Raw genomic sequence first — 20,528 nt, 5'->3', positions numbered from 1 at the left:
GACACTGTTCTGCACAGAGTGCCATTCTTCAAATTTAAATGAAAACAATTCAATATAAATGAGTAAGTGAGATATTGTATGGTCAAAGCAAAGGCTGTTGTTAGGGATGACTGTCCAGGAAGACAGTAATTATATTTTTTGAAATCTAGCAACAATAAAGTTCCACTTTCCACAACTATGAGGAATCCTCCGTTTCCCCATGATGATGAGGCCTCTATCATATGTCATATGACTGTTAGTGTTTAGGAAACACTTGCCTATGTCATTTCTGTTCAAAATATGGAATCACTTTCTGTCAAGCAGGTCAAACAATTATGTGAGGACACAAACGTCCCTGTGGCCTTGATGATTCATGTCTTACGACAACAAAGGGGGCAATGGTTTATTTTGATTTGATTTAATGTACTACTAGTGTGTGATCAACATGAGAAAAGAAAAACTTTAGCAAGATCCTTCAAATGAGTATTAACAAAACACTAAATCCTGAATTAGTAAAAAGCTCCCCTCTAATGCCTTTGAGAACCGCTTTACTAGGCCATAAGATGCACAAACCATTTATTAAGGTGTAACTGTGTGAAGCAAATCCTGGGAAACTGGCTGACATCCAAATTCAGATTACTAATAAAATTCAAATAAACTGTAAATACAGATAATAGGTGCCTATAAATATATACAAAAAGTATAGACACTTTTCATTGATGTTTAGGTTTTTAGGCCCTCAGTCTTTTGAGCCAGTGCATATCTTCTCCATATGGCGTGTATGTCCATTTACACCAGTCACAGATCACTCCAGTCCCAGGGCATAGTTGATACCTTGCACAAATCCAATAATAACGGGCTGCCAGGCCACCAAGTACCGCAGCCAGTCTAATAGTTGTCCATACATGACATGTGGCCTCTCCCAGCTACAACATGATTAAGGAAGAAAATTTCCATCTGCAAAAAGGAATTACTCATAAAGAGGTGCCACGTAAAACGTATTCAACACACAGCTACTGGCACATAACCATGACTGCTTTCAGTTCTCGTGAAAAGATGACATTGTATGGAACATGTATTTGTCAAATTTGTCAAAATTCTTAACTGTGAGTCAGAGAAACAGGAAGTATAATCTGAAACAGCATGTACTGTGCTGCCTGAAAACCAGACCAACAGTCCCAACCCAAACTTTACAGTCAAAACTTCATGTCTGTTACAGGAAAGTCATCCTCCTCCTGTAACTTGGCAAGGCCGGGCTTCCTAAATACCTATTACATGTCATCTCTGACCGAAAATGTTTGGTTTGGACCGGAAGACACACACAATAATGCAGCAGATAGAGAATAAAAAGGATACGGGTTACTAAACATCCTCTTCAGATCCACCTTCTCTTTGCAGTAGGGGCACATCTGCTTCTTTCCAACGATACACCATCCTCTGATGCAGAATTCATGGAACCTGGATATGTAGTTAAGGCTCGGCACAAAGGTATGAGAGCAGTTCAACCCAACATACAGTATTACTGTGGAAAGTATGTGTAGACACATGTAGACATCAACGTGTTATCCCATTCTTCCTGGCTAATCAGCCATCAGCAAGCTGACTGGTGACCAATCCGCCCAGTATCAGTCTCTGTGGCTGCATTCATCATTCCTTCAACTTAAAATTAAATCTAACACATAATAAATACTTTCTGAAGCCAAAGTTAATGTAAGACTACTATATTATGCAATTCTCTATTCCTATTTGTGAACAGGGAACTTCTCCCTCTTGAATTGTACGTGATTCAATTGAACTTTACAAAATGCAAGTGTATTTTATTTATTTACTTAAAACATGTTGCAAGTAGTAATTTTACAACATACAGCTAAAGAATAATTGTAAATTAGTTTCCCATTGGCATTATAAAGTTAAGTAATAAGCAGTAAATAGATATGGTTTGTGCTATTTACAGACGACAAGCAAAGATAATAGTGGGGGGAAGTAACAAAAGGTCATAAGTCATAACATCCACAGTGTGAAAAAAAAAGGTCAAGTTAAAAATTTCCCTTTGGCCTTCCAACTTAGCATGTGGTACAGTAATAACGCAAACTGATGACTAGCACTTTTATAGAAGTGACATATTTCACTGGGCACCGGAACTTCTCCTTCACTGAGAATACAAACAAGCATGAATACAAGTCTCACAAGTAGGATACACGTGGTTGCAGGATAGTCTGTACGTATTCTCAATAATTCCTTCCTCACTGACATCTACAAGGATGGGCTGACCGCACACAGCACAGATGTTGTCAGAGAGGTGTTTGGTTGGCATGCCGGATGCACTGTAATACTAAAATAAAAAAATAAAACATTCAACATTTACATTTTATCTTATAGCTATTACCATCAACAGGTGTTTGTAGAGTAGTTCTACTTTACCCCAACGGTTGAAGCCATGAAGTCTGCACACATCTCTGCAAAGTCCCTTCCTAGGACACCGTAGTACAGGCCGTAGAATAGCAGAGAAACACCGAAGTCCATGGCATCCTCCGGCTTTATCCTGGACAGAGGATGCACTGAATGGAAATCATGGCTCTGAGCAGTGTTCAACCTTTACACCTTTAGTTTAATCTTTAGGACAGATGTTTCAGTTTGATAATAAGCTATTACAGGAAATTTGGAAATCTAGGTCAATGGCTCAGACTCGGACTGAAATGCAAGGAAGTATCCAAGTTAGGTGGCATTTCTAGGTAGGAAGTGATATATTTTTAGAAAATCTCATTTAGGAAGGACAACACAGGTACCTTCCTCTTAGTCTGTTTTTAAGTACTAACACAGCACATGTTAACGAAGAAGTTGATGATCACACCACGTGCCTGCATGCTCGTTAACTATATATGTAGAAACTAGTTTTCCTTTAATGGTCAAAAATAATTTAAGGGCTGTGCAGCTGCAGGGTGGAAGGTTGTTGTTCTGTGAGCTTCAGGCAAGAAACGAGACTCCGAGTTTATTTATTAACCAAATCATTTGTGCATTCAGGGACTTGAATTTGTGTGTTTCCCACAGCTTAACTTTAAATTTGTGCTGAGATATTGTCAACGCAATTTTTAATTAGCTGATCACAGAGAGCTCACCTCCAGTATATTGCACATTTTACCATAGTGGGGCTAATCAAATTCATCTTATTGGTATACTCTGTGTTTTAGCTAAAGATATGCTTAAAATGACTGTGGCAGTGACGGATAATGATCATTTATTACTTCAAGGATTAATGTGATCACTTGATTTTGTCTATCACTTTCCAACATCTTGTTTTGCCAGAGCACCAGTTCAAAACCAAAAAATATTTAATAAGCACACAGGAGTCTAAGAAAACTGTTACTTGTCATGTGACTAGAATTACCTTTACATAGTTACACCTGAGGCCAGCTATGGATTATATACACACCTTGAAGTCGGAGGTAAAACAATGTTGTTTGCTTTTTGTTATTGATTCTATTTAGATTTTTTTTTTATTTAGTGCAATGCATACACTAAATGCAAGCAAATGCAGAGACAGAAAGATTTAAAATAATATTAAAAATGTGTGTAAAGCATCTGTAAGTGACGGATTTGAATAAATGACAGATGTGGAAATAAAAAGGATGTAACAAGAAAGGATAAACAACATCACCTAGTGGCGGTCAAGAGGCAGGGACCAGAATTTTTAATTTTAAGTTGTTAAATAGTTGACATACGTACACTGAAACTGTTTAATTTAATTGTTGAATTAAGGAGGGAAAGAATATGATGGAAAAAAAGGTTCACTGAGCACTAAAGCAGTGAACTGACGATACATACCTGAATATTAAGTTAATACCAAAAAGTGTAAACATGACAACACTGTAGCCAACTATTCCTGTGGCATAGCTGATCTTGTAGAGAAGGAGGAACCACTTATACACCAACCTACAGTAGACAAAGAAGAAATATGTTAAGCACAGTTCTATCCCAAAGGTAGATGTCTCAATCTACAGACTGTGGTGAACTGTAAACAGTAGCTGGACCTCGGTGTGGTGCAGGCCAGAGGCTTGCGAGTGGCACGGAAAGAGATGTAGGCTGTGATGACAGAGAAGATAAACCACGTGGTCAGGAACCTCCACCAGTGAAGTTTGGTAGTAAAGTAGAGAGGAACTACCCACATCTGGAACAGAGTCACCAGCTACAAGACAGCAAAGTGTACATGTTAGAAGATGTATGGATGAGGGATGAAACTTTACCACCTTCAGATATTGTCTAAATACTATTGTGTATTTAGATTGTGTGGGATGAAATGGAAAATACCATGTGTCTCCTTATTAGGAAAACGTAGTCAAGCAGCCTCAACATAATAATATTTCCAAACACTGCAGAGTAAAACATCAGCTTGTGTCCTTTGTGTCTTACATTATATGACTTTGGATGTCTCTGTTTCCACTGTACAAGGATTAGCTGTGCAACGACCAGCGTGACTATGAGGATCAGCACCATCTCTGCGTGCATGGCCTCATGGCCTTTATGTTTAGCATGCATTCTTGCATGCTCCACCCTGTGGAAAAAGAAGATAACATTGAACTTAGGGCTATGAGCCACAGTTTGTTCTGTAATTTCACTGATATCAACTTCACTCTCACTCATTGGATGTATGTCATTGTTTTCTTTTCTTGTGTATTAAAGAATACAAACCTCCACCCTTTAGTTCAATACTGATTTTTTTGTTTCATAGACTAGTGATCCTTCCTTTGGTGTACAATTCAGGGAAAAAAACAATCATATACTATATGCTGCAAAGTGAATGTATGATGTATTAAAAGCATGTTAAAGACACCAACCTCCACTTCTCTTCTGGTGAAAGCTTGGATACATCAAACTAAAGAAAGAAAAGACAAAATAATGTTTAATGAATATTACTTTTTATCAAATAAATAAAAAATAAAACCTAGACATTGTTCAAAGTTTAAAAATACCGCTATTAAAAAGTGGCGCTATTAAACTGCCCCAGGTGTACTGTCTTTTAAGTTGTTGGACTTGTTCAGCTACTTTACCTTGATTGAGAGTAAACGCTGGTAGCAACAATTAATGCTGTGTTCCCTTATTATTAGCACTTCACACCTAACAATAACATAACTGGATAAAAGCCGGGCAGTGATGGGGTAAACACCCATTTGCTGTTCAAATCACAAGCCCTTGAGTCACCAGTTAAGATATAATGGATGTTTTATTACAAAACAATACAACAGGAGTAGCTACCAGTCCACCAAGATGGTACATGATACGATGTGCATGTTAAACACGAAATGCTCAATTTCACAATGAAAAAAATTAAAACAATGAAAAATAAACTGCCATCAGGCAACATTTGGTCCTTTACAGATTTCCATTCTAATCACTTTAATAATCAGTGAATTAAATACAAGGATCCAGTGTTGATTTTGATCGCCTATTATGATGCCAGGTTTGCAGCTCTCCTGCCTCTCTTGTACATTTAGTAAAGCACACAGCTATAAAAAAGTGCGATAGCTCGTAATGTTGCATTAAGTTTACTTTGTAATGTCTTGCTCCCCGTGAACCTCCTCCTTACATCATCTAGGTTTGTTGTACCATATACTGAAATCTCTCAGGATGTGATTCGGTTGCTTCCTCTGACTCGACGCCGATAAACCAGTTGGCCCTTTACGTGACCTTTGACCCGATCGGCCACATCAGCTTCATTTATAGAGCTAATAACCCAAAGCTATCGCCCATTTTTTAAATATTAGAGATGGAAAAACATTTCATAGAAGCTAACTAAATTACAAAAGCAGTTTGAAGTCGATGAGAGACAACGTACCGCTGGCTAAGACGCTTACTACAGTACATGGTCACAGCCATGGATGGATTACAATTTTAGCCGACTGGTTAGCTTAGCACTGCTAACTTGCTCCTAAGGCGTTCCTACTTTGTATGTTTTTTGTTGAACTAAGCACAATCGTTTACGTCCAACTGACAGTGCAACTTGTCAAGATATCATACAATTGCAGGTTAACATATGGTTAAACACCGGCCAGCTATTCACGGTATGCTAAATCCTTGAGCACAAGCTAGCTATTTCCGAGTTGGCAGATAGCAATCCAGTGTAAATTAACCTCCTTTTATTTTATATGATATGATACCTCGGTGTGGCATGTTGCTCTCACCTGGTTTGGTTGATCGTGATGCTCCAGCCCATGGTCGTGCTCTACACCATCAACCTCCACCTCAAACACCCCGGCCATCTTCGGAGTGCTACCTTACCGTTCCGGGTCCATTAGCATTAGCAGCAAATCTAAAACTACCACATCCGGTCTACTTCTGCTTTTTTCCTTCAAAATAAAATACGAAAAAAAAAATGCCAGGTTTCTGTCTGTGATAGTACTTATACATAAGATAAGATATCATCATTTGTTAATTACACTTATTTTTAAAAGTAACTACAATATATAATGAAGTAGAAATACATGTGAAGTAGACACTTCTTAGTCAAGTCAGTTTACATCATTAGATACTGGTTTCAGTAATCATAGTTGGTGCACTTATGATTTTACCTATAATTATTTCCATTTACTTTTGGCAGACGCTTTTATCCTAAGTGCAAGGTTTTTTTCTATTTCTTTTTCTTTTCAGACTAAAGTGCAGAGAAAGTTGCAGAAGAGTTCTATGTTAAGCAAATTATTAAAACTAGGAGTGAGGCTGCTGTGCGTAAAGAGGTGGGTATGTCGTTCTACCATCGACCTGAAAAGTGAAGCCTGAGATCTTTCAAGGTCAGGGGGACCACAACACGTTGTTCGCTGGCAGGAGGGACTGTAGACCTGGATGAGTGAGTTCAGGTAGGCAGGGGCTGTAGAGTTGACAGGGCTTTGAACCTGATGTGGGCAGCTACTGGAAGCCAGTGACACAAAGATGTCAGAGAGACATATAGAGATATGAAATGGTACAGTGGAGTCATCTGGTGGAGAGGATATGAAGAGCTGTGAGTCACTAACATAGCAATGATAGAAAAAGCCATGCAACTGATTATGTTTACATTTCTTAAACGTGCTCATGTATTTCCAGTAAGTGCTATTAAAACTGGATCATGTCATCCTCATGCGACTCACACATCATTTGCACTTGACTTTCCATTATATTTATATTTCAGAGTTTCGTAGGCCTGTTCTTGTGACTTAAAATGTCATCCTATCGTTACTTCATGTGTGAATTGAAATGCATTAAATTCTTTAAGTCACACTTTGTTAGTTAACACTTGTTTACTATAAAATAATATACTAACTTGGATATGCTGCACAACAAACTGCAAGGCCTGTTGTTTGAATATCTCCCGCCAGATTTCGCCCGGACAAGCCGACAGGAAGTCGTAAGCGTGCTGGGTGATGGATTGTGATTGGTTTAAAGGAGTGTGGGCATCTTCTCTGATTGGCTGAGCCGCTGTCACAAAGCAGCGTATCTGACTTGCTGGTTATTGGCGCGCTCAGTTTAACATCTAACATAGTAAGTTGATTGTTCTTGGTGGTACAAGCTGCTGTGACGATTTTCTACGACACTAGTTATTCATTTTAGTCGTCCAAGCTGAGAGGATAACACCAACAAATACTCCAACGACCAACTACTCTGGTGCCAATATGCATGTGGTTAAGCGAGGTAAGTTATAGCAGCTTTTATATATTATCTGATATAGCGCAGTGCGGAAGTGATACAGTGCTGTAAAAGCTCCTAAAATGTATCTAAACTACGACATGGGTTGATGCTACAAATAAATAAGCGCTTTATCTCATCTTCGCCGCAGTTTGTCATATTAAAATAGGCTTTTTGTGTCTTTGTGCGGCGTCTTTCAGTCGAGACACTAAACAAAGAGTGGGGTTATGAAAGGACAAACGCTGACAGTTTATTTCTTTCTCTTTGCACGTTGTTGCCTGTTGTCTTCATTTTAATACAGTTCAAGTTCAGCATAACGTCATTTTTTTTAAATGGCTTTGACACTTAAAAAAAAGATTTTGGCGCTGTTTGGTGGTCCTCCAGTTTTAACTTTATTCCCGGTATTTTTTTAATATGAGGGATGCTTATACACTTTTATAATTAGTAATAGTATTAACGTTCTTCTCTCTATAAGTCATGTGTAAGAAGAGGATTATTGACAGATCCACTGTAATGGCGCGAAGTAGTGAAACAGTGACTTCCTTTTGTTGTCACAGCTGGTTAGACAGGTGTGCCAAGGCAATAATGTTTTATTTAGAGCTGCAGTTACATGAGTCAGCGTGGGCGGATTTATAACCCTGTTATTGTTTTTCAGACGGACGCAAGGAGGTGGTTAGTTTTGATAAGATCACCTCTCGCATCCAGAAGCTCTGCTATGGACTCAATTCTGACTTCGTTGACCCTGTAAGTTGAAAACACGACAGAGTTACCATTGCACAAATACTGTCAACATGAAGAAGCAAAACACTGAGCTGTTCTCAGATGATGCACTGATTTCATACTATTATGTGTAACCCTTTGTGCTTCTGCAGACACAGATTACAATGAAGGTGATCCAGGGTCTGTACAGTGGAGTGACCACTGTGGAGCTGGACACTCTTGCAGCAGAGACGGCAGCCACCTTAACCACCAAACATCCCGACTACACAGTCTTGGCTGCTCGAATTGCTGTGTCTAACCTGCACAAGGAGACAAAGAAAGTATTCAGTGGTGAGGCACCATTAAAATTGTGTATGGTTGTGTATGTAAAAATGCATGTATAGATATTACATCAGAGTGATGGATATGATATGATATGATATGATATGTATATATTATTATATTAAAATAATATGTATGTACACAATACCATTAAAAACACCAGGTGGTGTTAATGTTAATGATCTGTGTATGTTGGTGGGTGTGGTCTTTGTTTTAGATAAGGTGAACCATTTCTGCTGCAGGAAGGGGGATACAATGCTTATTCATAGTTTTCTATTTGCTTTTACAGATGTGATGCAGGACCTGTACAACTATGTCAACCCATTAAACAAACGCCATTCTCCTATGATCTCCAAGGAGACGTTTGACATTGTCCTTGAAAACAAGGCTGTATGTCATTTGATGAGATATTTGTTTATTTTTTTCAGTTTTTAAATCACTGTGATTTATGTTTTCTATTTTTTTCATAACGTCCTTTATTCTCTCTTTGCAGCGCCTCAACTCAGCCATCATTTATGACAGAGATTTTTCTTACCACTTCTTTGGGTTTAAGGTAATAACATATTTTTAACTACTCATTCATGTGACATCTCACTCTGATCTTGGGAGTATAAATCAAATTTGTCCTTTTGCTCTAACAGACTCTTGAGCGGTCATATTTACTGAAGATTAACGGCAAAGGTAAAGCTGGATTTATCTGTTTGTTTGTTTGTTTGTTTGTTTGTTTGTTTGTTTTGAGAAGCATGTCTTGTTGTTTGCTGGTTATTTTCTCATTTTGGAGGCTAACTTACTTGTGTTTGCATAGTTGCTGAGCGACCCCAGCACATGCTAATGAGAGTGGCTGTCGGGTTTCATCAGAGAGACATTGATGCAGCCATTGAAACCTACAACTTGCTGTCAGAGAAGTGGTTCACCCATGCCTCACCTACTCTGTTCAATGCGGGCACCAACAGACCACAGCTGTCCAGGTAAACTGTCCAAGCAATGATTATTCTAGTCTCTGAGCAAAGTTCACCAAATCTCTGATGCATTCATTATTTATTTATTTTCTCTAAATGAATTTGTTTGGATTTTTGCAGTTGTTTCTTGCTTGCTATGAAGGATGACAGCATTGATGGCATTTATGACACACTGAAACAGTGTGCCCTGATCTCCAAATCAGCTGGAGGTATTGGAATAGCAGTCAGCTGTATCAGATCAACAGGCAGCTATATTGCTGGGGTGAGTAAAATGGACCTCAGAGTGTAAACTCAAGAAGATGTAGGAGCTTTAATTTACACCATGTAATTGTTTACTTACTTAAAGTTGTTCATGTGTTTCAGACAAATGGCACTTCCAATGGGCTGGTTCCTATGCTTCGTGTGTATAACAACACGGCACGTTATGTTGACCAAGGTGGCAACAAGGTAAAGACCAAGATATATATACTACACACGAAAATTGTTTTTCTAAGGACACTATATTAAGGTTAATCACTTGACTCTCTATTTTCCTGCTTAGAGACCTGGAGCTTTCGCTGTGTACCTGGAGCCATGGCATTTTGACGTGTTCGACTTCTTAGAGTTGAAGAAGAATACGGGTAAAGAGGAGCAGAGGGCCAGAGATCTGTTCTTCGCCTTGTGGATTCCAGACCTCTTTATGAAACGAGTTGAAAGCAATCAGGTGAACATCCCATACTCATTCTACATAGTCTACCCTTTGATCTACAGTGGCAAGAAAAAGTATGTGAACCCTATGGGTTATTAAGTCCAAAGGTTCACATACTTTTTCCACCCTGCACTGTGAATGTTTACATGTTATGTTCAATAAAAACATGAAAACATATAATGTTTGTGTACTATTATTTTCAGCAGACTGTGTTTTTGTATTGTTGTGAGTTAGATGAAGATTGGAGCACATTGTATGACCAATTCATGCAGAAAACCATGAAATCCCAAAGGGTTCACATACTTTTTCTTGCCACTGCATAATCTATATACTGTATACTTTACTGTATGGTTTCTGGAGGCTTTGATACTGTTAGGTCCTGCTTAATCTGGAACATTACAATTTTAGAAATGGCTATATCTGTCCTCTGCTTTCTTTTAGGACTGGTCTCTAATGTGCCCCAGTGAATGTCCTGGGTTAGAGGAGTGCTGGGGAGAGGAGTTTGAGAAGCTCTATACTCGGTAAGATCAGCACATCAAACTCTGGTTTGAACAAACTGCTTATTTCAACATGCTAACATGCCCAATGAATTCTATTTGTTCTCAGGTATGAGAAGGAAGGTAGGGCTAAACGTGTGGTGAAGGCTCAGCAGCTGTGGTACGCCATTATTGAGTCTCAGACAGAAACTGGGACGCCATACATGCTCTACAAGGATGCCTGCAACAGGAAGAGCAACCAGAAGAATCTGGGCACCATCAAATCCAGCAATCTGTGCACAGAGATTGTGGAGTACACAAGCAAAGATGAGGTGAGGGGGTAAAGATATTATGGTACCTATTAACTGCCTATTGTACATGGTGTTTGTATAATTTTGAATTGAGTTGTGATATTATTTTCTCAACCTGGTTTTAAAAATGTATTCACTCAGGTTGCAGTGTGTAACCTGGCCTCCATTGCCCTCAACATGTACGTCACCCCAGAAAGGACCTATGACTTTAAAAAACTTGCATCTGTGACCAAAGTCATTGTCAGGAACCTGAACAAGATTATTGATATCAACTACTACCCAGTGCCCGAGGTAGGCTTTCTTGTCCACTGCCGCTTCTGAAGCAACTATCTTGTGTGATCAATGATATAAATTGGCTTCTTCTGCTTTACAGGCTGAAAGGTCTAACAAACGTCACAGGCCAATTGGAATCGGTGTGCAGGGTCTGGCTGATGCCTTCATCCTTATGCGTTATCAATTTGAAAGCGAAGAGGCACAGTTGCTCAACATTCAGATCTTTGAGACCATCTACTATGCTGCCCTGGAGGCAAGCTGTGAACTAGCAGAAGCGTTCGGCACTTACGAAACCTACGCTGGCTCTCCTGTCAGCAAGGGAGTGAGTAGTTTTCATAATGTCTCAAATACATGCTGAAAAACAGTAGTTTGGGCTCAGGTCCTAACTGATTTTGTTTTCTAGATCCTTCAGTATGACATGTGGGATAAAACCCCAACAGATTTGTGGGACTGGAAAGCACTTAAGGAGAAAATTGCAAAGTAAGTTTTTCTTGCTCATCATATTTCTCATCTCTGGGTATTATAGCTCATCCCTCACTTGCATCCTTCTCCTGTGTGTTCATAGGCATGGTGTAAGAAACAGTCTGCTCCTGGCCCCCATGCCCACAGCTTCCACTGCTCAAATCCTGGGTAACAATGAGTCCATCGAGCCATACACCAGCAACATCTACACTCGAAGGGTGCTGTCAGGGGAGTTTCAGGTTAGCACTGAATGCATTTGTGGTTTTGTGTCTCCAAAGTCATGTGGCCATAGAGGGAACTCAACTATAATTTGCTCTCCTACAGATTGTGAATCCTCACCTGCTGAAGGACCTCACAGAAAGAGGACTGTGGAATGATGAAATGAAGAACCAGCTGATTGCTCAGAATGGGTCCGTCCAGGTAAAGGGTCACAATTAATAAAAGCTCTACAGAGTAAGTTATTCAGCAACAGGTTTGAAATGTTTTTACCCATTTTTAATACCCAAACTTGTTCACAGGACATTGAAGAGATTCCTGATGACCTGAAGCAGCTCTATAAAACTGTGTGGGAAATCTCCCAGAAGACTGTTCTTAAGATGGCAGCAGATCGTGGTGCCTACATTGACCAGAGCCAGTCCCTTAATATTCATATTGCTGAGCCAAACTATGGCAAACTGACCAGCATGCACTTCTACGGTTGGAAGTTGGTAAGTTGTGACTGAGGGAATGCAGGTTTGATGCACGCCACATCACAGTGTCAGGAAGCAGCTTAAAGCCTTTATTCTTTCCTCTGCAGGGTCTGAAAACTGGCATGTACTACCTGCGGACGAAGCCTGCTGCTAACCCCATCCAGTTCACCCTGAACAAGGAGAAATTAAAGGAGGCCCAGTCAGCCAAGAGCGTGGAGGAGGAGACCAAAGAGCGCAACACAGCTGCTATGGTCTGTTCCTTAGCAAACAAAGATGAGTGCCTGATGTGTGGCTCCTAACTGAAGTGTTCACTCAGACATAAAAACCCCATATCTACCAGCATCTCCTTGAAAAATATATTTTTTTAAAATTCCAGGTGCTTTTTATTTGTGACGTCATATCAGATGCTACATGTCACAAATCTTTGCAGTTTCTATTTAATATTTGCTAGATTTTCATAATGAAGTGTATGTTGTATTCATGTTTGTATAGATTGAAAAGGGCACAATGAATTAATATTTGCCCTTAGTTTATTTTGTTTGTTCATTTGTTTGTTTTAAATCAGGTTTGTAATATGTGGGTCATTTTAATGAATTTTGTATTCTGTACTTACAGTGTGTGGGAAATTAAACTCTCCAGTGGTGTGAATTGAAGTTCATTATAAAGTACATTTTTATAAAGAATGTCAGTCTTGAGTAATACATCAGAATATAAGCATGTGTGCTTTGTTATTACATGCATTTATACCATCATATTTCCAAATGTTCAATCTAATTTTACATCCAGTATTATCAAAATAACTAGAGGCACTAGGGTACTATTTAATATTTCTTGTTTATTTTATTTTACTGTTTTCACTGTGAATGGCTTTTGATACAACATAAATAAAATTTTGCTTAAATAAATGTCTGTGAATAGTGGCTGGCCGATAAGGACAATGAAGTATTTCACCCCAAATTAAAGTGGAAACAGTGAAGGCATCAGCCTGCAACACTAACAAACATGTCTAGGTGTTGTTCCAGTGGATGCAGCGTGTCTTGGGACAGGTGATGCTGCAGGTGCTAAATTAATGAGCTGGTGTGTTCATGCAAGTCATCTCATGGGAGCAGCGTGTGTGAAGCAAGCTGAGACCTGCACTGTGACACTGTAGCACCAGTGAATTCACAGGCAACATGAATTTGTAATCAAGAGTTTGAGTTAACATTCCCCAACATTACGTATCATTGTGGAAGAAACACAGACACAGAGCTAAATGTAACTTCAAATTCAGTTATTATTTGAGGAAAAAAGTTGAATTGTGCAAAATCCTAATTCTATAATATTAAATGACAGTAAGGAAGACCCAGAACAAATGAGCAGTACAACTAGCACAATGTCACACACGTTCTGCAGTTTTCAGTGGTCACTACCACTAGTGGACAGTTTAATCCTACTTTACTGACACCGAGTTGTACCGGTCTAAAGTAGATTCAATTTAAGGTGCTCATTGTAAGATGTGACAATTATTGGCAGAAAAATTATTTTTGTCTCAGTAATAATTAGTAATTAGTAAAAAACGTTATTTTAAAAAGGTAAACCAATTTCTAAATATGACTTGTTTAGAAGAAAAATATTTTTATAGATTTACAATAAATTAATTCTTAGAATTAATGTTTAAGAGAAAAACAGATTTCTCTTTTCTCTGTGTCTAAAGAACATTACAATAAAGTCTCATAGTTTCACTGATTAAGTTTAATAGAATTTTGTGACATATTAGTTATATTAGTTTCTTGTGGTCAGTCGGATGAGTGAGATCATTCCATGTCTGTTCAGTAAATATAAAGTTTCAGGATGGCCAGACTGACTGACAGTAACATATTTACTCTGTGTGAGTAACAGGAAACTGCAGGTCATTAAAAAAACCTACCTACCAACTGTCTTCAAATTGTCAATGATGATTTTTTTTTTCTCAGCTAAAATTCTCTCAGAGAGATCAGATAAAGTTGCTAAATGGTCAAACTCTTTAAAAAGTGTATGAAGTGCAGGCTTTTAAACGATACATCACGTTACAGCCCCACCAGCACCCCATCAATCGATCCCTCTCCTTCTCGGGAACCAAAGCCCGTGTCCTGAGAGCTACTGCTGCCTGTGGGTGAGGGAATGATTTTCTTGACTCCAGGTTTTTCGACCTCCGTGATTGCAGGTTGTTCTCCTGCATTATTCTCATACTTCCTATTCTTCACCCATCTTCCCTCCACATTTTTTTCTTTCAGCTCTATGTCTTCGAACTTCCTTACTAATGTTTTTGTGTCTATCTTTTCATCGCTGACTGTGACGGTCTCGGCTTGTTCGCTGATCGTGGCTGTGAGTGACTCTTCTTCCCTTATTTCTGTTGCCTGATCCTGTGTGACCTCCTTGTTCTCTTTTTCTTCTGCATAACTGAAACTTGTCCCTGCTGCCACTTCCTCTTTCCCTCTATCATCTGTTTCTTCATTGTCCTCTGCTTCCACCTCCACTTTTATCTCCTCTTCATTCTCCTCCCCTGGCTCTGGTTTAGCTCTGCCTTCCTCCATCTTCACCACGTCACAATCTGTTACCTGCTGTGACCCGTCTGCTGCACATTCGCCTGCCTGATTCTCTTGTACATCTGACTCCAGCTTTGACTCAGCCTTTGCTTTATTCACTTCTTCCTCTTCATTGTGAACAGTCACTGTAAGTGAAGGACTTTTGTTCTCTTGTCCACCCAAAAAACCTCTGAAGTTGTTTTTGGCTCCCATGATGTATTTCCCCAGTATGGATGAACTATCCTGGGCCAGTGCATCTTTTGAAACATTCTCATCATTCATCAGTAGCTGCTGGACCACTTTCATATCATTGTTTAATCTGAGGACTGCTTTGCTCAGCTCAGTGATGCGATTACCAATATCTGAGGGAAGAGAATACACCAATCACAACACAGCACTCAGGTGTTTTAATCATAAATAATGAATCTCTTAAAGACCTGTAATGTTAGCAAAAGTCTGTTTAGACATTGGACACTGAAAAATTTTGTCTGACTGAGTGGTATCAGTGTCAGCGTTACCTTTCCTCTTGGCCTCCTCAAACTCCCTGCGAGCTGATTCAATGTAGCGCTGCACCAAAGCCCCAATCACCTGACGCCGGTAGGACAACTGGTTGTCATCAGTTTGCTTAATGTTGGACAGATAATACAGAGAGCATGATGCATATTTAGTGTCAGAAACTGCAGTAATAATAGTTTTAACACAGTCACACATCTGTACACAAGCTATTTCAAACATTTACCATTGAGGCTATAGGAGGATATTTTTGCTCAGAACTGGAAGAGCAGCAGCAACAGATTCGTCTAAAGATTCCCCTGAAACAGAATTTGAAATGAATGAATAAAAAAAACACAGCTCAGCTTGGAGGCAAGTATTATGGCGCCTAAGCACACTGACACAATAATGTTAGCGTTCAGGATTGAAAAAAAAACTAACACTGAATTCATTAAAGTACACTGCTTTTATGTTTATTATAGTATTACAGCTGAATGGCTGCATAGGTCTTTTTTGGAGCTTATTTAAACACACTACCACAATCCCAGTCGTACAATTTAGTTTAGTTTAGTTAGGTTTAGTTCACACATTTTTACCACTGGTGTGTCTTTTGTAGGTCAAATGTGTTATTATAGCTTACCTTATGATGTAGAAAGCAGCTTTGGGTGAGGGAATGATGTTGAAGGGCACGGGCATGGTGAGGCCCTCTCTGAAGTAGGTGAGGTACAACTTTGATCTGGCAAACTTCCACTCAACATCTGCATCATCCTGAAATAACATTGTTGCTACATCAGTGCCGGCTTTTGGTTTCTACCTTCACTGCATCTATAACGTGACCATTTTTCTGTACCTCAATTTTCTGAAAGGAGTTGGTGATCATAGCAATAAGCATGTTGAGCAGGACTATGACTATGACGAGGGTGTAGATGCCGTACAGAACCCGTCCTATAAACTCTGCAAACACGAACTGCGGCATGTCCACGTAGTTCTCATTGACCACGCCAAACATGGTCCAGAATAAGAAGCGGAAAGTCTCATTAAACCTGCAACGTGGGCAGTGGAGAGTGTTATTATGTTCTCATACCATTATTAATCTAACCATGACTCACAGCCTGGTGTTGGGAGGTGTACTGTCTCAACTCAAGGGAAAAACACTGCTACAATGTGGACTTTATACTAAGATATGGTACCACCTGCATTATATTTAACATTATTATTATTTTACAGTATTAGAAAATATTTGTGTGTGTGTGTGTGTGTGTGTGTGTCCACAATGTCCTTGGATGGGGTTCCTCAGTTTATAAGCAACTGCAGAGAATGCAAATCACCAACCTGTCACTATTGTGTTATTGGTCACCCAGCTAACCTCAGCAGCAAATACTTATAAGCAGTATCTAGTATCTTACCTGCCAAGTTGAGGTGAGATGACATAAGGAACGTAGACATTGTTAATGCCACAGAGGAAGGCAGTTCCAATGATCATCAATATGAACATAAATCTAAAATAGGAAAAATAAAGGTTTTTATTAACACTGTCATGTGTCCTGACGTCCCCTTCCAGTAACCCCTTGTGAAATAAACGTGTTGATGCAGATTGAAAGAGGTAAAAAGGGGAAAGTGTACCTCATCATATCATCAATCATCTTCCCTATGGAGATCTGCAGTGTTCCCAGAGACTCGTGAGCTGGCAGGATGTACGCCAGCCGTGTGAAGCTGAACATGCTGGTCACTGCAAACAGCACCTCTGCAACCAGCTGGGGGTCCTCCTGATGCCAGTCGTCCCTCACTGCATTGTTTCATGGTGTAAATCAGCATTAGACACATTTAAACCCCCCCCAACAATCATTTAGAACTGTTGAGGTAAGAGCATTTTCTCACCGGTCTGAGTAAAGTAGACACAGCCCTCTGTGTTGTTCTGATCTTGGCAGAGAAAGTGAGCTTTGAGCATGATGAGCACGCGTAATGAAAAGGAAGCCAAGTACATGCTGAGCACCATCATGTCCAAGAAGTTCCACCAGTCCAGAAAGTAACTCCGCAGCCCCTCGATCCACACTTCCTTACACTCAAACCAGAAGAACCCTAAATGAAACAGCAATGTTTCAAACCTGATTCATTCCCGATTTTGGTTTTTCTACAACACAAGGGAATTAAAACACAGAGAGAGAGAGAGGGAGCCTACCGGCCACCCAAACCATGTGGAGCGAGCTCTGTAGGATGTTCTGCTCCCGGGAAGCAAAATTGTCTCGATACATCTCCATTGTGATTGATTCTCCAAGTAATACGATGAGAAACCACAAATAGGAGGCAGAGTGAAGGAGAAACTTGATTACAGGAATCTTTAGTATCTTTCCTACCTGTGTTAAAAAAAACAACAAAAGGTAATAATACCTGTAAAACTGTGAAAGGCTTAAATCCCTTTAAAATACTGCCTGGTGGTCGCTTTGGAAAGTACAAGACAACTCTATGTTTAGAGGTGGTGACCTTTGACTTTGGTGCGATCCAATAGATGAGGCAAAGGAAGGGCATAGTGAGAAAAATCCCCAAAGCAACAAACAGCTTCCAGATCGTCCTGCTGCCTCTCCAGCCTGACAGGTTCCCACACCAGATAGATGACAGCACCTGCTGGCAGATTGGGTGGGCCACGAACTGTACGAAACACACACACAGAAAGAGAAATGAAGGATCAGCGATGTGTTCGTCTTTAACTCACCTCTCGTAGGCGACAGTTTCTGCATCAAGCTACCTGTTTCTGGTTGTATTTGACAGCGAGCCGCACGCGGGACAGGTTGGGTATTCCCTCCTCAAAGGCCTGCTCGTCTGAGCAGTCTCGATTCTCATCTCCAGAGCTATTCAGGATAGTGGTCACCTCGCTCTGGTTGCGACACATGCCCAGCAGCTCAACGGCAAACTCCTGGCAGAGCTGCTCCAGGCTCAGATACTCGGGCTGGAGGAAAGAGGCAGCAGTAAAGAAACAACACACACACACACACACACACACACACACACACCATTGACACTGACCCAGGATGTTGTTTATTAAAATGCTGTCAGACCTTGAACTCTGGCTCCTTCTGAGAAAGCTTGCAGAGCTCTCGGCTCAGACTGAAGGCGCTGAGCATGGCATCATCAGAGGTGATGGACAGGTAGGCACGGCTGGCGATGCCACGGTAGGTGTTGATTCGAGACAAGGAGAACTTGAGCAGATCATACTGCCGCCCGTTACGACACTCCAGACAGGCACAGGACATCTTGTGTGGCCACGGGATGCCGTGGCCTTTTTGGGTAAGCATGCTGACTATGTCGTACAGGTCTTTCTGGCAGGCTAAGGTCAGAGGGGTCACGCCGGGGGCAAACTGAGAGTTGTCAATAGAGTGGTCAAAGATGGCCTGAGAGAAGGAGCGTACGTCCATCTTATTGCCTTTCTCCTGGTCCAGGCGGTCCAGCAGACGCTTCACCACCCTGGGCTGGTTGGTATCCACAGCAACAAGCAGGGCCTCGTGAATCTGCCGGAAGTCAAATTTGACCCCCTGCAGGAGCGTGTCCATTCCATCCTCGTTGCCCAGGCGGATGGACAGGTTGAGGGCCTCTCTCCATTGGCGATCTTCTGATTCATCCAGCTGGCGGATGATGCCGTCCCCGGTCTTCAGCAGTGCACTCAGCAGCTCTGTGTTTCCATCCCGAATGGCGCCGATGAGCTCCGGCGGGAACTTCATCTTCTTGTTCATGATCTCGCGCCATTGATCAGGCTGAAAACAAAAAAAGGCAGGAATATTAGACGATGAGGTTTTTTTAGAAAATCAAAAATAACAGCAATGATTTGATATAATTATAAGATAAGATGTTATCACTATAGTAAAATGTTAAGACAACATATGAAAAGAATATAAAATATTAAAACAGACTAATTAATGCACTGGAGACATATTTTATGACATCAGGGAAATTACAACTAATTAATAAAATATATATTACATATACTGTGTGATAAAACAAAGACTTGGGTGCAGTAGATTTAAGTAAAGCCCATTGTTTTTGCCTCATATCAACAAATCAATTCAATTTCTGCTTAAGAGTTAATTAAAGCCTAGGAAGCAAATAAAACTCTACGTACCGTGAGGTTTTCCATTCCCGATGAGAAAACACACAATTTGAAGCAGTGGTCCTAAAGTGAGAACACAATGAAACTCTCTGGAGACATAAAATATATTTTTTCTCTGCTGTTTTAAGGGCCAGAGATGAAGGTAAGAGATATCAGTAGACTGCACAAGAAGCTCCAATAAGAGCAGAACTGAGGACTTTGGTGTCCTGTGATCATGTGCTACCAGCTGACTGCACAGAATCAGCACCGCACAAACTCAATAACACGTTTCAATCCCCCATTGGCGAGGCCAATTAAAATGTAACCAGTTCAAAGTGTTTAATGCTCGGCTGGGCCCAAACCAAACTGTTTTAACTCTGGTATTCCCACTGGAGACAGAGCCACGGTACAATTAAGGTAGCTGGTACCGACCAGGCAGCAGCTGTCACTGTTTCCCCTGGAGGAGCTGGAAAGGAAAAACAAGGAGATGTAAGCAAAAGACCTTCTAATTATTTTCACTACTCCCTTTGAATGTAGTTCTCTTCATGAAAGACTGTTCAGTCACTACAATATTTTTTTTTTATTTACTGTTATATATGTAATATAATTATAGGTTATAACTTTTATAACCTTGTTTAAGCGAATCTTCTGTTCTCTTTGTTTTTACATTTGACAAACATCATCAGCAGTTTTGAGGCTCTAGTAAATTTCTGTATTCAGTGTCTCAAGTACTAGTATAAAATGTCTTTATCTTACTGAACTGTACGTTTGTTTTAGAACTCAGTCCTTATGAACTGCTATTTCATACCTTTGAACAGAAGAGGGAGCAAAAGGACCACTGTGGATATAAAGTGCTTTTTTTTCATAACTGCATTTAAACACAGGAG

At 40.1% G+C, this 20,528-nt stretch overlaps 3 protein-coding genes across 3 annotated transcripts; 1 reads left to right on the top strand and 2 right to left on the bottom strand.

Annotated features, from left to right (window-relative positions):
* Positions 1–733: 733 nt before the first annotated feature.
* rnf121 (ring finger protein 121) lies at positions 734–6,266 on the bottom strand. The gene is made up of 9 exons (XM_026372911.1): positions 6,156–6,266; positions 4,812–4,849; positions 4,387–4,528; positions 4,008–4,162; positions 3,802–3,909; positions 2,401–2,521; positions 2,178–2,311; positions 1,336–1,437; positions 734–905 (listed from the first exon to the last, which is right to left on the bottom strand). The coding sequence occupies exons 1-9, from the start codon at positions 6,231–6,233 to the stop codon at positions 785–787; spliced, it is 999 nt and encodes a 332-aa protein (XP_026228696.1). The 5' UTR covers positions 6,234–6,266; the 3' UTR covers positions 734–784.
* A 1,202-nt stretch (positions 6,267–7,468) lies between these two features.
* LOC113170948 (ribonucleoside-diphosphate reductase large subunit-like) lies at positions 7,469–13,181 on the top strand. The gene is made up of 19 exons (XM_026373275.1): positions 7,469–7,635; positions 8,285–8,373; positions 8,502–8,679; positions 8,960–9,060; positions 9,164–9,223; positions 9,312–9,351; positions 9,476–9,638; positions 9,750–9,891; positions 9,993–10,076; positions 10,171–10,332; positions 10,759–10,838; positions 10,924–11,125; positions 11,246–11,395; positions 11,478–11,699; positions 11,781–11,857; positions 11,943–12,078; positions 12,164–12,259; positions 12,358–12,546; positions 12,636–13,181. Exons 1-19 carry the CDS (start codon positions 7,617–7,619, stop codon positions 12,825–12,827), a joined length of 2,382 nt encoding a protein of 793 aa, XP_026229060.1. The 5' UTR covers positions 7,469–7,616; the 3' UTR covers positions 12,828–13,181.
* Positions 13,182–14,573: 1,392 nt separating this feature from the next.
* On the bottom strand, positions 14,574–19,689 carry LOC113170963 (short transient receptor potential channel 2-like). Its single transcript, XM_026373296.1, has 13 exons — positions 19,675–19,689; positions 18,617–19,309; positions 18,307–18,507; positions 18,045–18,209; positions 17,743–17,917; positions 17,442–17,642; positions 17,187–17,349; positions 16,970–17,062; positions 16,414–16,606; positions 16,204–16,331; positions 15,811–15,883; positions 15,590–15,695; positions 14,574–15,433 (listed from the first exon to the last, which is right to left on the bottom strand). Exons 1-13 carry the CDS (start codon positions 19,687–19,689, stop codon positions 14,574–14,576), a joined length of 3,066 nt encoding a protein of 1,021 aa, XP_026229081.1.
* Positions 19,690–20,528: the final 839 nt, after the last annotated feature.

The sequence above is a fragment of the Anabas testudineus genome, chromosome 14 (genome assembly GCF_900324465.2).
Source record: "Anabas testudineus chromosome 14, fAnaTes1.2, whole genome shotgun sequence".
Lineage (NCBI taxonomy): Eukaryota > Metazoa > Chordata > Actinopteri > Anabantiformes > Anabantidae > Anabas > Anabas testudineus.
Note: the sequence above shows the minus strand (reverse complement) of the source record. Positions and strands in the feature narration are given on the sequence as shown.

Bases quoted from the DNA above. Each gene is read 5' to 3' on its own strand.
- rnf121 (XM_026372911.1), bottom strand. From the start codon at position 6,233: ATGGCCGGGGTGTTTGAGGTGGAGGTTGATGGTGTAGAGCACGACCAT. The intron at 4,529-4,811 runs GTTGGTGTCTTT...CTTTTTCCACAG, and splicing joins TCACCAGAAGAGAAGTGGAG to GGTGGAGCATGCAAGAATGC. The intron at 2,312-2,400 runs GTAAAGTAGAAC...TTTTTATTTTAG, and splicing joins TCATGGCTTCAACCGTTGGG to TATTACAGTGCATCCGGCAT.
- LOC113170948 (XM_026373275.1), top strand. The intron at 9,892-9,992 runs GTGAGTAAAATG...CATGTGTTTCAG, and splicing joins CAGGCAGCTATATTGCTGGG to ACAAATGGCACTTCCAATGG. The intron at 10,333-10,758 runs GTGAACATCCCA...GCTTTCTTTTAG, and splicing joins AACGAGTTGAAAGCAATCAG to GACTGGTCTCTAATGTGCCC.
- LOC113170963 (XM_026373296.1), bottom strand. The intron at 18,210-18,306 runs GTAGCTTGATGC...TGTTTCGTACAG, and splicing joins TCAAATACAACCAGAAACAG to TTCGTGGCCCACCCAATCTG. The intron at 17,918-18,044 runs GTCACCACCTCT...TTTTTAACACAG, and splicing joins GGATCGCACCAAAGTCAAAG to GTAGGAAAGATACTAAAGAT.